General features: G+C 41.2%; 1 protein-coding gene across 2 annotated transcripts in view; it reads right to left on the minus strand.

Moving 5' to 3' along the window:
* LOC144772340 (uncharacterized) overlaps positions 1-14499 on the minus strand; it is a 552285-nt gene that overhangs the window by 473606 nt on the left and 64180 nt on the right. The window contains exons 2-4 of one of the 2 annotated variants that reach the window (XM_078656589.1): positions 11313-11522; positions 5225-5351; positions 2546-2647 (exon numbers count right to left, since the gene is read on the minus strand). In XM_078656589.1, the coding sequence (XP_078512715.1) occupies positions 2546-2647; positions 5225-5258 (136 nt within the window). In that variant the 5' untranslated portion in view covers positions 5259-5351; positions 11313-11522. The remainder of the gene's footprint in view (positions 1-2545; positions 2648-5224; positions 5352-11312; positions 11523-14499) is intronic. The other variant, XM_078656588.1, reaches the window with a different exon arrangement.

Below are 14499 nucleotides of genomic sequence, written 5' to 3' on the forward strand. Positions count from 1 at the left end.
TGAGAAAAAAAGAAATCACAGTCCAAATGCAGCAAAGCATTTAGAGAAAAACTCTGATATGATTGTTTCTGAATGTAGATTGAAGTGTTGCGTAATTGTCGGAAAAGGAGGATCGGATTCAACACCTCCCCTGGTTGTGGATTGTACCCCGGCTGGAAAGCGAATAAATGAACAGAGTTTAGAATTTAATCATTAGCATTATAACCAACTTCAGGACGTGCACGACGTTAGTACAAATGGGCTGCAACGTTCCATCAGTGATCAAGAATCTGTAGGCACTGCTTGCGAGTTTTTAACAAGTTGTTCCCTTTTTTGCGTAGAGATGTATGATGTAGAGGTGTATGATGAACAATAACCAGTACGAACACAAATGCCACGTGGCACTGCATCGAAAGCCTTCATCAGCGCTTCACCGGCTTGGAAGGTCATGTATCTCATAATTCCTTCCGATTACTTTGGATTGAAAAACTAACAGGATATTAAAATCAAGAGAAAAAGACACAGAAAAACAATCCTGTGATAAGTTGGCGTGGCATATGCTGTCCACTAATAAAGTGGGCACCTTGTACCAGTCCAAATGACCCTTATGATGTATGAGGTCAAAGATAACATTTAGAAAGCTATCCTAGTGGTAGCAGTGGCGAGCAGCCTTCAGGATTAACCTTGAAGGAATGTAAATCAGCTTGTTGTACCAGTGCATCACCTCCTGAATGACTAAATGAAGGAGAACCACACAGTAGTTATATAAAAATATGTATTTATTAATAAAACACTCTACTATCCTCTACACAAGGATAGAACACAAAGCACACAATACGTAATCAATACAACAGTTGTAAGTAGCACAACACAGAGTGGGCTCAGGGGGACACCAAACCATATACTAAAATAGTGGTATAACAAGCACGACTGTGAACAAGACACAGGCTAGATTAGAACGCGTAGATCGCTGGGACCCCAAGGATCCACCCAAAATGAGTACAAAGGGACCCCACGGAGGACGGGTGTAGTGTGGGAACACGACCGCGTGCTTCGTACAATTCTCTGGGAAAGTCACGGTTGCAGTTTTAAAGTTTTAGGACCCTTTTGGAGGACTTTGAGCGAACCCTTTGGAACTTAAGATTTTGAAGAGCCATCCCCACCCGTGGATACCGTAATACCAGAGTTACCTATCCCAGGGACAACGGGTGCATAGGTCTAAAGTAGCATCAGAAACTCTTGTCATTCTCAAAGGAGGACTGTGAAGAAGTACTGATGCCGTGAAGGTTAAAAGGGTCCGGTGGAATCCAAGCCTGGATTCTGGAAGGAAGGAACTTGAAAGCAGAGGGGATAGAGTCTGGGTCACTTCAGAGTGACCAGTGGCTCGGGAGACAAAATGCCCACCAATGGCGGGTGCTTCAGGTGTGAAGAAGGGATGTTTGACTCTGCAGCCATGAGGACCAGGAGACGTCAAGGAGACGTCAAGGATGACCAGGAGCCAGAGGTGAGCTATCCCACGAAGGATGTCGAGTACTCAGGGGTGGGTGTTTGGCGGGAGCACCAACAAGCCATGGCAAAAGCAAGCCACGCAGGAAGGTCAAATAGGTTACGGTGTAGACCAGCAAAATCAGGAGACTCACCAAGCGATAGGGAGTCAGGGCACGTCTGGAGCCCAACAGAAATAAAGATGACCCACAGGCCAAAGGACCAGGAGTCGTGAGGGGACCTCGAGCAAGATTGCAAAGTACCAGCCCACTGAGCACTCTGTGCGAGGAGGACGGGGTTCTTTGGTGCAAATACTGCTCAGGGTCAGGACTACACGGAGTTCAATGAACAAGTTGTGAATCGCCACCAAGCATATGCACTTGCAAATGAACGTGGTGCACAGGGGTTCAGGTTATACACGAGGGATACTGGCCTCAAACTCGGTGGGAGGTGAGAGGGACCCTCGGAAACCCACCTCCTCTGTTGCTGAAATCTTCAGAGTCCACAGGAGCAGAAGACCGGTCAGTTGTGGTTAGGTGCCTGCGCATGCAGGGGAGTGACTCCTTCACTCAAAGGGAGATTCTTTAGTAGTCTTAAATGCACCACAGGTCCAGCACTGAGCCTGTGTGGAGCAAAGGTGCAAACTAAGTTTCAGAAGGAAAGGGGGACGAGGTCGAGCGCAATCGAGGTCCAGCGAAGTCCAGAGTGTCCAGGCGGTCGAAGGTCAGTGGTTTCTTCTTGTAGAATCTTGTCCACGTAAAATCTCAAGTCTTACCATATACTAGGGACATGTACCAAAGTACATGTATGTCAATTTAAGGGAAAAAGCAGACGGATCCTGTTAATCAGAACCCCAGTCAGACAAGTCAAAAACAGTGAGACATCAAGCAAAAACGTTGGGGTAACCATAACAAGCAGATCCAACTTTCCTACAAATCCAACCAGGCACCCAGAAAAATGTTAGAGAGTTCTCTTAAGCAGTAAAATCAGATTCTTGCAGATGTCCAAGTATATGGATCTTGTGGCTATGTGAAAAGCCTTGTCTGATCATGGACAAAAGACTGGTACTGGTCTCACTCACTTGGGGTATGGGCATCCTTGTGTCTTTTGTCATCGTCCATGGTGTCCACTTCTCCCTGTTCTTTCGCTCTCAATGAAAACACAGTGCTTGCAATCACAGGACCTGTAAAGGGAATGCATAAGAGATCAGCAGCTCCTTGAGTTATGACCCAATAAGCAGAGTATAAATGTGGGGCTCATGAAGAATGCGATTAAAGAAATGAAGTGAACCCGACCTGTGGAATGGCAGTCATCAACCCAAGGATGAATTGCGGAGCATTGTAGCCATTTGTTAACCGAACATAAAATAAAATGAATAAATAATAACAAAAGCATGAATATTAGACCAGATCAGAAAAAAAAGACAGAAAATCAAAAATCACTCAATCATTAGCTGGGTAGTATAACAGACTGTAGGGAACATCGCGGTGGTGGACCTTTCTTTGGTACGGGTGAAATTGCTGGTTCAGTAAAAGAGGCACCATTTTGTTGGTGTGTTAGTGGCAGTAAGAATAGACTCGTAGGACTGTTTAGGAAGGAGCTGGATTGGAAGAAGATGGAAATGTGAGGGCAGGACCAACAAAGGTGAAAGTTCAGTGTCTTTAGTAGTAGCATGGCTACATAAATATCTATACAAGTGGACTATAGCAGCTCTGAGGGACATGTGACAGTGAGATATGCCCAACCAGCCATCCATCGGCGATAAAGAGACAATGAAAAGGAGCTTAGATAAAAATAGGACCTCATAGCCATACACTTTCTGAACCCCAAGAAGAACATTACAAGGCATCATATGTCCTTGGTTACAACTGAACATCCAGCAGTGAGCGAAAAACCTAACAAGGCAACGTCGGCTTATAGCAATAATCCTTCAAGTAAAATATTAATGTAATCTTACATTCTGTTGAATGATGCTTACATGTCACATGAACCCTGAGGGCAAGTGTAGAGGCTTCTCTCGTCCTCTCCAAATAATGCTACTTAAAAGATTTTCAATGCTGCCATTACAACTCCTAACTCAATCAGTCAATCACTAGGATTTGTTAAGCGCTGTTCATCACCTGTGAGGGTATCCAGGCGCAGAGAGGGGGTGGGGAGAAGGGGAGTTGCTGCGGAGATAAATTAGTCGAAGAGCCAGGTCTTCGTATCCTTCTTGAACTCTTGCAGGGTGGGGGATGTGCAGAGGTGTTGGGATGTTCCAGGACCTGGCTGCTAGGTGCGAGAAGGCACGGCAGCCGCTCCTGCTTCTGTGGATGCAGGTTGTGTGGGCTAAGGAGCAAAGTATGCAGGTAGGTTGGTGAAGTTCACCTTGTGGTTGATGTAGGTTGGTCCCTTGTTGTGAAGGGCTTTGTAAGCTTGAATGAGCAGTTTGAACTGGTACAATTTGCTGATGGGAAGCCAGTGTAGAGCTTTGAGGTGGGGGAAGTGGGGGGTGGTATATGGGTCCGCCTCAGGAGGTTGAGGGCTAGTCTGGCAGTTGCATTCTGGATGATCTGGATTCTGTTTAGTAGTTGCATGGTAATTCCCATGTAGAGGGTGTTGCCATACTCTAGGCAGCTAGTGAGGAGGGCCTGGGTGACGGTGCGTCTGACTTCGCAGGGGAGTCATTTGGAACTTTTTCAGAGCAAGCGCAGGATGAAGAAGCAGGAGGATGAGGGAGAGTTTATTTACCTTCTCATTGAGAGCTTGCTGTCGAGTATTAGTCTGAGGTTTCTTGCATGGTCTGTGGGTGTGAGGTCAAGCTCCGTTTGGCCACCAGGAGTCACCCCACAGGGAGGAGTTGTTCCTGAAGAGGAGTATTTCAGTTGTTTCTGTGTTCAGCTTGATGCATTTGCTTTGCATCCAGCTTGAGGTGCTGGTCATGCACCGGTGGAAGCTAGATTTAGGGCTAGTCAGGTCTGAAGAGAGTGAGAGAATGAGCGGAATGTCGTCTGCATAGGAGTTTATGTTCAAGCCACGGGACCTGACCAGGGTGGCGAGAGGTGCCATATAAGTGTGGTAAAGGGTCAGGATTAGAGAGGAATCATGTGGAAATCCGCATATCATGTTTTCCCGTCCTGAGGTGAAGGTGGGAGGAGGACACTCTGGGTTTGTCGAGAAAGGAAGGACAAGACCTCTTCAAGTGCTTTACCTTGGATCTCATTTTGTAGAGTCCATGCTGAAGGGTTTGGGGGGACAGTGTTGAATGCTGTGGAGAGATCGAGGAGGATCAGAGCGGCGGTCTCTTCCCCCATCTAGGAGAGTTCTGACACCGCAATTAGTGCAGTCTTGGTGCTGTGATTTGAGCAAAATCTGGATTCCACGGGGTTCGGTAGGTTGTTCTTTTCCAAGTGGGTGGCGAGTTTGAGATTTATAGTTTTCTCTAGCACCTTGGCTGGGAATGGAAGTAGGAAGATAGGGCAGTGCTTTTTGAGGTTTTGGGGTCTGCAGTTTGTTCTTTGCGGACCAGTTTCACTTCTATGTGTTTCCACACAGATAACTGTTAAGCAAACATGTTGGTTTGGACACACATTCCGGGTAGTACAAGTCATATCTTGTATAGGTCTTAAAAGGAATTCAATTGTGGGGAAAATGCACGTGCAATGAGCATACAAATTGTGAGTGGAAGTTAATTTCTTGTTCAAAACTCACAAGAAGGAGCCAACAGACAAATGTTAATTTATAGACTGTGCAGACTTTAAAACACATTGTGTAACTTTACCCAACATCATCAAGACTTGATCTATGTCCTTCATCAGATTTGAATAAAGATCTTTCTGCCATTTGTGTAAAAGGTCCCACTCCTCTCGTGAGAAACAGGCAACAACATCCTGGAATGTTCGTCGTGCCTGTAAGAAAATATTGCAATTATAAACATTTATGTTCTATTCAAATACTGAACAGTCAGGCATGATGTAGAACAAAATGCATTATAACATAAGATATATTCTCCTCTGGCTCAAAAACCCTGCATGATAAAAGGATAAAATTAACTCCAGCTAACCCACACAGTTCACATGTAATTGACAAAATAGTGTCTTAAACCATACCATCAAAGCCTTGCTGATATGAACTAAAACGGTATGGTACCAGAACCACCTTTATATTATGCGACAAAAATATTGTGTCCTAAATATTTTTTACACAAATGCCACCACATTGTAAAATTTCTAATATTACCTCCAAACAATGGAGTGACCGGGTCAAAGTTGGGCTTCTTTTACGATCAAAGAAACGCCATGATTTCCTGAAGAGAGGAAGGGTCAACCTCTATAAATCAGACCTTCCTGAAATGCTGTACTCACCATAGAATCTTATTCTAGTTTCAAAATTAAGACGGATTTTAATTATTTTATTTATTTTTCTTCTTTTTTTTTTATTGAGAGTTCAAATATAACAATACAGTACAAGAGACAAGACATATTTGAAATCCAATTAATACAATACAGAAGCAAAGAATATTGAAAACAACCATACACTTTTTCATTATAACATTTAAATTATAAAGTGCAAAATTGTGTAAGAGCAAGCAGGCAATCGTCTTTCACTTATATTCAAAAGATTTTGTTAGAATTAAAACAATACAAAGCCTTTAAATTCCCGGTGAGAATTCTCAGTTAATTTTTCATAGCTAGATTTGTAAAGTGCATCGTGCATCGTGCATATACAAAACGATCTTAATAAACCAATTTTAAATCCAATTAAATAGTAACAAGGCAAATTTAAGGATAAAACCCACTCCAAAATGTATCATATTTTTTCAGAGCCCCTGATCTTAGAGCGTATTTTCTTTCCCTATCCTGGATTCGGAGTAATTTTGTCTTCCATGCTAGGAAGGATGGGACAAGATCTGTTTTCCAGGACTGTAATATAAGGGATTTAGCTCTTAAAGAAGCTATGAAAAGGGACTCATCATGTTGGGTATGAATAGAAGAGCAACCTAGGACGGAAATTAATTCATCCAATACAATATTAGTTTTAAGGACAATTGAGAGATATTTTTCTATTTCCTTCCATAATAACTGGATTTTGGGGCATTCCCAAACAATGTGTTTCCACGTGCCTTTTCCTTCACATCGAAAGCATTTGTCGGCTACTTGGGGGAAAATATTATGCAAAAAGGACGGAGTTCTATATATTAACCATTTATTAAAGAATTGCATACGTTTAAAATTTGCTCCTCGAAAAATGGTTTAATTAAATTTATTTATTTTGTCCCATACCTGTTGATTAATTGTAATATCTTCCCTCTTTTTCCATCTTTCAGTAATCTTGCTGTAAAAGTCCTGATCTTTACCTTCTCTTAGTGTTTTAATCCAAATACTCATTTTCTTTTGTGTTTTGTTGTTAAGGATAGTGGAAATATTTTCTTTCATGAATACATTTCCTATAGTGAGTTCTCTAAGTTTTGGATTTATCCTGATAAACAACCAGTTCAGCATACAGTGCGAATGGATTAACTGACTATTGATTTCATCCCAGGATTTCCATCTGTTGTCCAACAGGAAGTCTTCAATTTTCTCAAAGCCATTCTCCTTCCAAATAGTTAATATATATTTGTCCATACATCCAGCATCTCCCAAGCTAAAATTCATTAAATTTGTCTTGTTGCTAAAATTAGGTAATCCATAGAATTTAAAAAACTGAGTTTTCACCTTAAAGATCCACTGCAGGGATTTATAGCGTACTTTTTTTGGATCTTTAGTGATTCTGACTGGGTCATAGATTTTCAATTCCAACAACATCCTTTTAATAAAAAAATCATTCGACTCATGGAAATCTAAAACAGAAAACCTGTGACTATAATGTGCAAAAGTCGCAAAATAATATTCTCTAATATTTGGGAGGGACAGCCCTCCTTGTGTAGATGATAAATACAAAGTGCTCAGTGCAAGTCTGGGAGATTTTTTTGCCTATAGGAAAGAAGAAATCAGAGCTTCTACTTTTTTAAAATAAGAAGCCTGGATTGCGCAGGGAATTGCACTAAAAAGGAAATTAAAAAGGGGTAATACCGACATCCGAATTAGCGATGCCCGCCCTATAATAGACAGGGGTAACAAATTCCAACGGTCTAAGAGTGAGCCCACCTTTTTTAATAAAGGTAAAAAAAATTGTAAAAAAATGTCATCTAGGCTATCCGATACAAATATTCCAAGATATCTTTTTGGATCCATGTTATATATCCGCCTGAATTCTGGAGCTAAAGTGTCTATAGTGCAGTTAACCAGAATAATTTCCGTTTTGTTTACATTAATTTTATAACCCCCTAGCTTTTCAAAATCGATTTTTATAATCCTCCGTTGACTAGAGGGTTTAGAGTCTATAAAAAGGGCAATATCATCTGCATACAGTTTTATATTTGTCATTCCTAATATTGGGGCTGTGTCAGCTTTAATATTCCTGATGGCAATCGCGAGAGGTTAAATAAATAATGCAAATAAAATTGGCGACAGGGGACATCCCTGTCGCGTGCCTCTAGTGACTTTACAGGACCCAATATTTGTATTATTAATGATAATTTGTGCCCTAGAATTCATATACAATTGTCGTAAGAAAGAAATAAAAACATTCGGGAAATTAAAACTACGTAAAATTGAAAACAGGCAATCCCAAGACACTAGATCGAAGGCTTTCTCCGCATTTAAAAAACAAATTTGAGCCATCACCTTATTAGTTTTAAAATAATCTAGTGCCTCCAATAAAAATGTAGTGTTGGAATGGAGGTGTCTGCCTGCAATGAAACCGCACTGATCGTGAGCTACCAGGGATCCTACTATTTTATTTAATCGGTTTGCTAAAAGTTTTGTAAAAATGTTATAATCTGTATTCAGAAGGCTAATCGGGCGGTATGAATTTATATTTTCCTTATCCTTTCCTTTTTTTAAAATACGGACCACCACCGCTGTATGGAAGGAATCCGGTGGGGGACCTCCTTGGAGTAAGTTATTAACTAATTTCAGAAGTTCTTTGCGTAGTGTTCCCCCAAATCTTTTAAAAAATTCGATGGGAAGGCCATCCTCACCGTTGGCCTTACCGTTGGGGAAAGACTCTATCACTTCCTCTAATTCCAATAATGTGAAATCTTGAGTAAGATAATTATTACCCTCAGGGTCTAATTTAGGTATTTCAAGTTGCTCTAGAAATTCCAAGATAGAGTCAGATGTAGCCCCCTCAGATGCTTGATAAATTCCCTCATAGTGTTTTAAAAACAGTTCACCAATAGAGGTGGTGGTCTTAACTTGTATTTTAGTAGTGGGGTCTAATAGCTGATCTATTCTATTGCGGACCTGCTTTTCTTTAGATTGCCAGGCCAAAAGCTTTCCTGTATATTCACTCTCTTCATATATTTTTTGTGCATGTAGGTTGCTATTTGTCTCGCCTAAATCATAATAAAAATTCTTCATTTTGAATTTTGCCACGTTGAGTTTGTGACCAGAGATCTTAGATCTGACCCTATAATGCTCTTGGGCTGCCTGTGAAAGTTCAGTTTGGAGTTTGATTTTCTCCTCCCTTTTTGCCCTCAGTTTAGGGATTTCTTTAGATGTAATTATTCCACGTAGAGTAGCTTTAAAAGCATCCCAGATTATATTTAATGGGGCTGAACCTCTATTCTGTGTAAAAAATTGCTCAATCCTTTCGTTAATATCTGTGCACCATTGTTGGTCAAGGAGATTAAGTTTATTAAAAAAACCATCTACTTTTAGGTCTTGCTTCATAATTCCCCAGATTGACCTCCATACAAAGAGCTGCATGGTCTGAGAAAGCATTAGGTAGATGGGCATAATTGTATAATACTAAATCATGGGATGACAGAAAAAAAATCTAACCTTGACGCTGAATTGTATTTTGCTGAGTGGCATGAAAACTCACGCTTGATAGGATTTAACTTTCGCCAGTGGTCAATAAGATCAAGATCTATTTTACAACTTTGGACTGCTAAGGCAGCTTGGGGTTTATTCTGTCGACGGTCTTTCTTAGTCGAGTCCAATCGCGGGTTTTGTAATAGATTAAAATTATTATTGGCCCAGACAGACCAGTTAATGCCTGTTTTACTTGTAAAATGACTTGAGGGTCGTCCAGAATTGGTGCATAAACTGTAGCAAGAATAACACTGACGTTATTTAATTTACCGTGTGCAACTGCCCATCTACCTCTGAGGTCCGTGCAAGTCCCTTCAAGATTAAAACCTACGTGTCTCCCTATTAATACGGAAACTCCTCTCTGAGCCATCCCAGCAGGGGCAGATATGTTATAGCCCACCCAGCTTTTGAAGAGTTTAGCTGACTCTGCATGGTCTTGATGATGGGTTTCTTGCAAATAGATGACATCTGGTGAAAGGTTTTTCAGCCAGCACTCAATAGCATTCCTTTTACGAACGTTATTCAATCCATTAACGTTTAAAGAAATACATTTCACCATATTATTTCATGTTCGAGATGTTGGGCGTGACCCTCAACTAATGCGCTAGTGTGCAAATTTGGAAAAATAGAGTCAACAGCAACAACACATATAACCAATAAATAATATATATATATATAAATATATATATATATATATATATATATATATATAACAATCTAGACCCATAACATAATAGCAGCAGATATTCACAGGCGCATTCGTGAAGAGACTGGATTTAAATGTGGAAATATGCAAGCAAACATATACGAGATGTTGAACGTGGCCCTCAGCCAATGTGCAAGTGTGCAAATCTGCAAATAAACAAACAACAGCAGCAGCAACAAATATAACCAATAGGTAATATATATGTATATAACAATATAGGCCAATAGCATAATAGCAGCAAATATTCATAGAAATATTCCTAAAGAATCGGAGATTAAGTGTGCAAATCTGCGAGCGGACATACTCGAGATGATGGACGAGGCCCTCAGAAAATGTGCAAGTGTGCAAATCTATAAATATATAATCAACAACAGCGACGTATATAACCAATAAGTAATACATATATATATATATATATATATAACAATATAAAATAATAATATAATAGCAGCAGCAGATATTGATAGAAACATTCATAAAAATCTAAATTGCAATGTGCAAATATGCAAACCAGCAGCAAAAATGTAAAGTGATGCTATTTGAATAGTCCTTCCATTCATTGTGCAAAGCATGCAGATAGACAACGCATTGTGCAATTTTCTCCTATGTATAAATTTTGAAATATACCGCATAAATATGAAAGATCATTGGATAAAAATAAATTACCATTGTCTGTGCAAATATGCAATTAATCAGCAGGCTGATACAAATAGCAGCGCGGGCTTGAAGGATTAAGAGCCCTCTAGTACAAAATAGGCAAATATACTTAAAGAAACTTGTCAACTTATCATGATCCATATGGGCAAAAGTGGCGAGTGCAAAATATTATTTGTGCAGGATATAGAAAAAAGAAAAAAGATGTATGAAAAAAAAATAACATTGCTCGTACTGTAGTCATAAAAGTGTCGAGAAACATATTGCATTTGAACTCTCGTTTTTTCCCTTGCAACACCTCCCTTCACCACCCCGGACCCCCCTCCTCCCCCCTCAGTTGGACGGAACCCCCCCCCCCCCCGTGTTCAACGTCCGTCCTTTCCTTCTGTTTCTTCTTGTTGGATGCCATTGCATTGCATCCTTTTGTGCTTCCTGTTATGCACAACCACCCCATGTCGATCAGAGCTGTTATAGACTAAACTCTTGAATCTGCTAGGAGTATGATACAGCTGGAGATCTGCTGGGCTATCCTCCTAATCCTTCCAGGTAGGACTGGGCTTCGTGGACATTTGTAAAAATAAAAAACCTACCTTTAGCCAGGACCTTGAGTTTTGACTGCTGCACAATCATAGCCTGGGCTCCCTTGCTTTTGAAAGAGTCTATCATTTTGACAAAGTCTCTGCGTCTGTGGGCAGAAGCCGCTGACATGTCCGAGAAAATTCGAAAATTCTTTATTCCTTCTGCATTAAATGATTTCTTGGAATATGCTGTGTTTAGAATTCTCTCCTTCACCCTAAAATCTGAAAAGTTAAGCAGAATTTTACGCAGATATTTCAAGTTATTGGGTTTATATCAGCTTTTAGGAAATGACAGTCTTTTGTCAGAGAACCAACATTTTTCACACAGTTTTGGCATTTTTCTGGGACATAGACTATTTTTGCTATTTTTAGAGCTTTCAGCCTCCCTCCAGTTAATGGTAGAAATGAGTTTGAAAGCAATAATGGATCCTGGCAAGCTATACATTTTCGAAAAGTAGACAAAATTCTGAATTCAGAAAGGGGTCATTGGTCTAAATCCATGAAGGTTTCTTTATAGAAACTAACAGTTAAATATTGGAATAATTGAAAAATTGTTGAAAAAAACAGCCTTTTGTCGCAACGTTTTCACCTATAACTTCTTGTAATTTTGACAGCTCTTGGAACGCAATATACCGTTACATCCGTTTGATCTTCCTGGTTGTGGGGATATATAGGACTTGTAGTTTCACCAAGAACCTGACGAACCCAGAGCCAAAAACTGAGCAGCAACTTGCAATGGTATTTTATTATTTACTGGGTATAGAGCACTTATTCTTGGAAAATGTATACATGGAAAAATCGGTATGAAAGACACCTATGTATTTCTGAATTGGGTACAAATTATAGAGTTTAGAAACAGTACATATTTGCACATTTTCAAAATTGGGAATACTCATACTAGCATGAGAATTGGTCATTTTTTAAAAAGATTTTTTTTTTACACAATGTCTTTCATTGGGAAGGGAGAAATGCATGAAAACTCAATAGGTAATAACAGTTGATTTACAAATCTGAATTACCCTAAGTCTCCCGATAAAAACGGTACCTCACTTGTGTGGGTCTTCCTAGTGCCTGCGACAGGAAACAGTGCAAAACGCAACGTGGTCGCACCTCAATTTCGCAGTGAAAACGTGCCCTTTTTTGGCAAAGAGTCTACCTTTTGTTTTTAAACCCTAGCTCTGCCGGCACCTAGGGAAACCTAGCAAACCTATACATTTTTGAAAACTAGACACCCAGGGGAATTCAGGATGGGGTGACTCGACTGCCTACCACCAGTTTCTGTTACCCAGAATCCCTTGCAAAGCTAAAAAATTGTGAAAAAATGCATTTTCCTCACATTTGTGTGGTGGAAAGTTCTGGAATCTGCGTAGGTTTCCCTAGATGGCCGTCTAGCACGGGGCCAAAAACCCAGATGTCCCCACTAGCAAAAGCTGGAGGTTTTGACATAATGATACATTAATATCATTTAGAAAGCAGCTGAAGACCTGGCTATTTAATCATTAGATTGCATCATTTCTTGGGTATAACCTTCAGTTTTTTTCTGTCAAACGCCAAGACACCCTTGGGTAATCGTGTGCTCAACAAATTGCATAAAATAAATAAAAATAGGCGACTTCAACATTGACTCTGTCAAACCCACCAGCTTTTGAAAGTGTGGTCATCTGGGTTTTTGGCCCCGTGCTAGATGGACATCTAGGGAAACTTACCAAACCCACACATTTCTACAAAGTAGACACCCGGGGGCTTTCAAGGAGCTATGGCTTGCGTGGATACCCCAACGTTCTCTTACCCAGAATCCCTTGCAAACCTAATTTTCTGCTGAAAAAAAACATTTTTATCACACCTTTATGTGTGGGAATGCGTGGCACCACTGGGCTCACACATATTTCCTCTCGCCCAGTGTCCCCCCAGGTCTCCCGATAAAAATGGTACCTCACTTGCGTGGGTGGTTCAAGGACCCGCGACAGGCAAGGGCCCCAAACCTAAGGAGGCGACATCAAAACAACCTATCACTAACCAACCTGGTTTTGCAAGGGGGTTCCCATGAGTTTTTGGCCCGGGGCTCTGCGTCCATGTAGGGAAACCTACCTAACCCACACATTTCTGGAAACTAGACACCCGGGGGAGTCCAGGGAGGTATGGCATGCATGGGTCCCCCAAGGTTTGCCTACCCAGAATTCCCTTCAAACCTTAAAATTAGGTTAAAAAAAACACTTTCATACATTTTTGCGTGGGATCTCTGTGCCGGCACAAATGTCCTACAGCCCAGTGTTCCCCTTGTTCTCCTGAGTAAAATGATACCTCACTTGTGTGGGTGCCCCAAAGCAGAACAGGCTAAAATGATTTTTAAAAAATTGTAGTGTTTGGGATTGACAAATTAAGCACCTCACCTTAGTCACAGGCCTTTGGCCCACCCACACAAATGAGGTATCATTTTACACGGGAGAACAAGGGGAACACTGGGCGGTAGGACATTTGTGCCGGCACGGAGATCCCACGCAAAAATGTATGAAAATGTTTAACCAAATTTTAGGGTTTGCAGGGAATTCTGGGTAGGAAAACCTTGGGGGACCCACGCATGCCATACCTCGCTGGACTCCCCCGGGTGTCTAGTTTTCAGAATTGTTTGGGTTTGGTAGTTTCACAAGTTTGCCGCCGAGCCCTGGGCCAAAAACTCAGGTGCCCCCCCCACCCCCAAAAAAGAAGGTAGTTTTGCTATAGGTTATTTTAAATTCTCCACCGTACGATTTGGGCTTTTTCCTGTTGCAGCCACTATGCCTACCCACGCAAGTGAGGTACCATTTTTTCCGGGAGACCTGGGGGAACGCGGGGTGGGTGGAAATGTGTTGATCCACGCAGATTCCAGAACTTTCCACCACAGAAAGTGAGGAAAATGCGTTTTTTTGTCAATTTTTAAGGTTTGCAAGAGATTCTGGGTAACAGAACCTGGTGGGAGGCAGTCGTGTCACCCCATCCTGAATTCCCCCGGGTGTCTAGTTTTCAAAATGTACAGGTTTGCTAGGTTTCCCTATGTGGCAGCTGCGCTAGGGCCCAAAATCCACAGGTAGGCATATTGCTATAAACAAATTCATGCCTAGTTGGCTTTCTGCTGCCCTGGGGGGAAGATTTCGGGGCTGGGGTTGCCCCGATATGCCCCCAAGGGGGGCAGAAACATTGTGGCTATATTTTTTGGGGGGTG

This window comes from Lissotriton helveticus, chromosome 8 (genome assembly GCF_964261635.1).
Source record: "Lissotriton helveticus chromosome 8, aLisHel1.1, whole genome shotgun sequence".
Taxonomy (NCBI): Eukaryota; Metazoa; Chordata; class Amphibia; order Caudata; family Salamandridae; genus Lissotriton; species Lissotriton helveticus.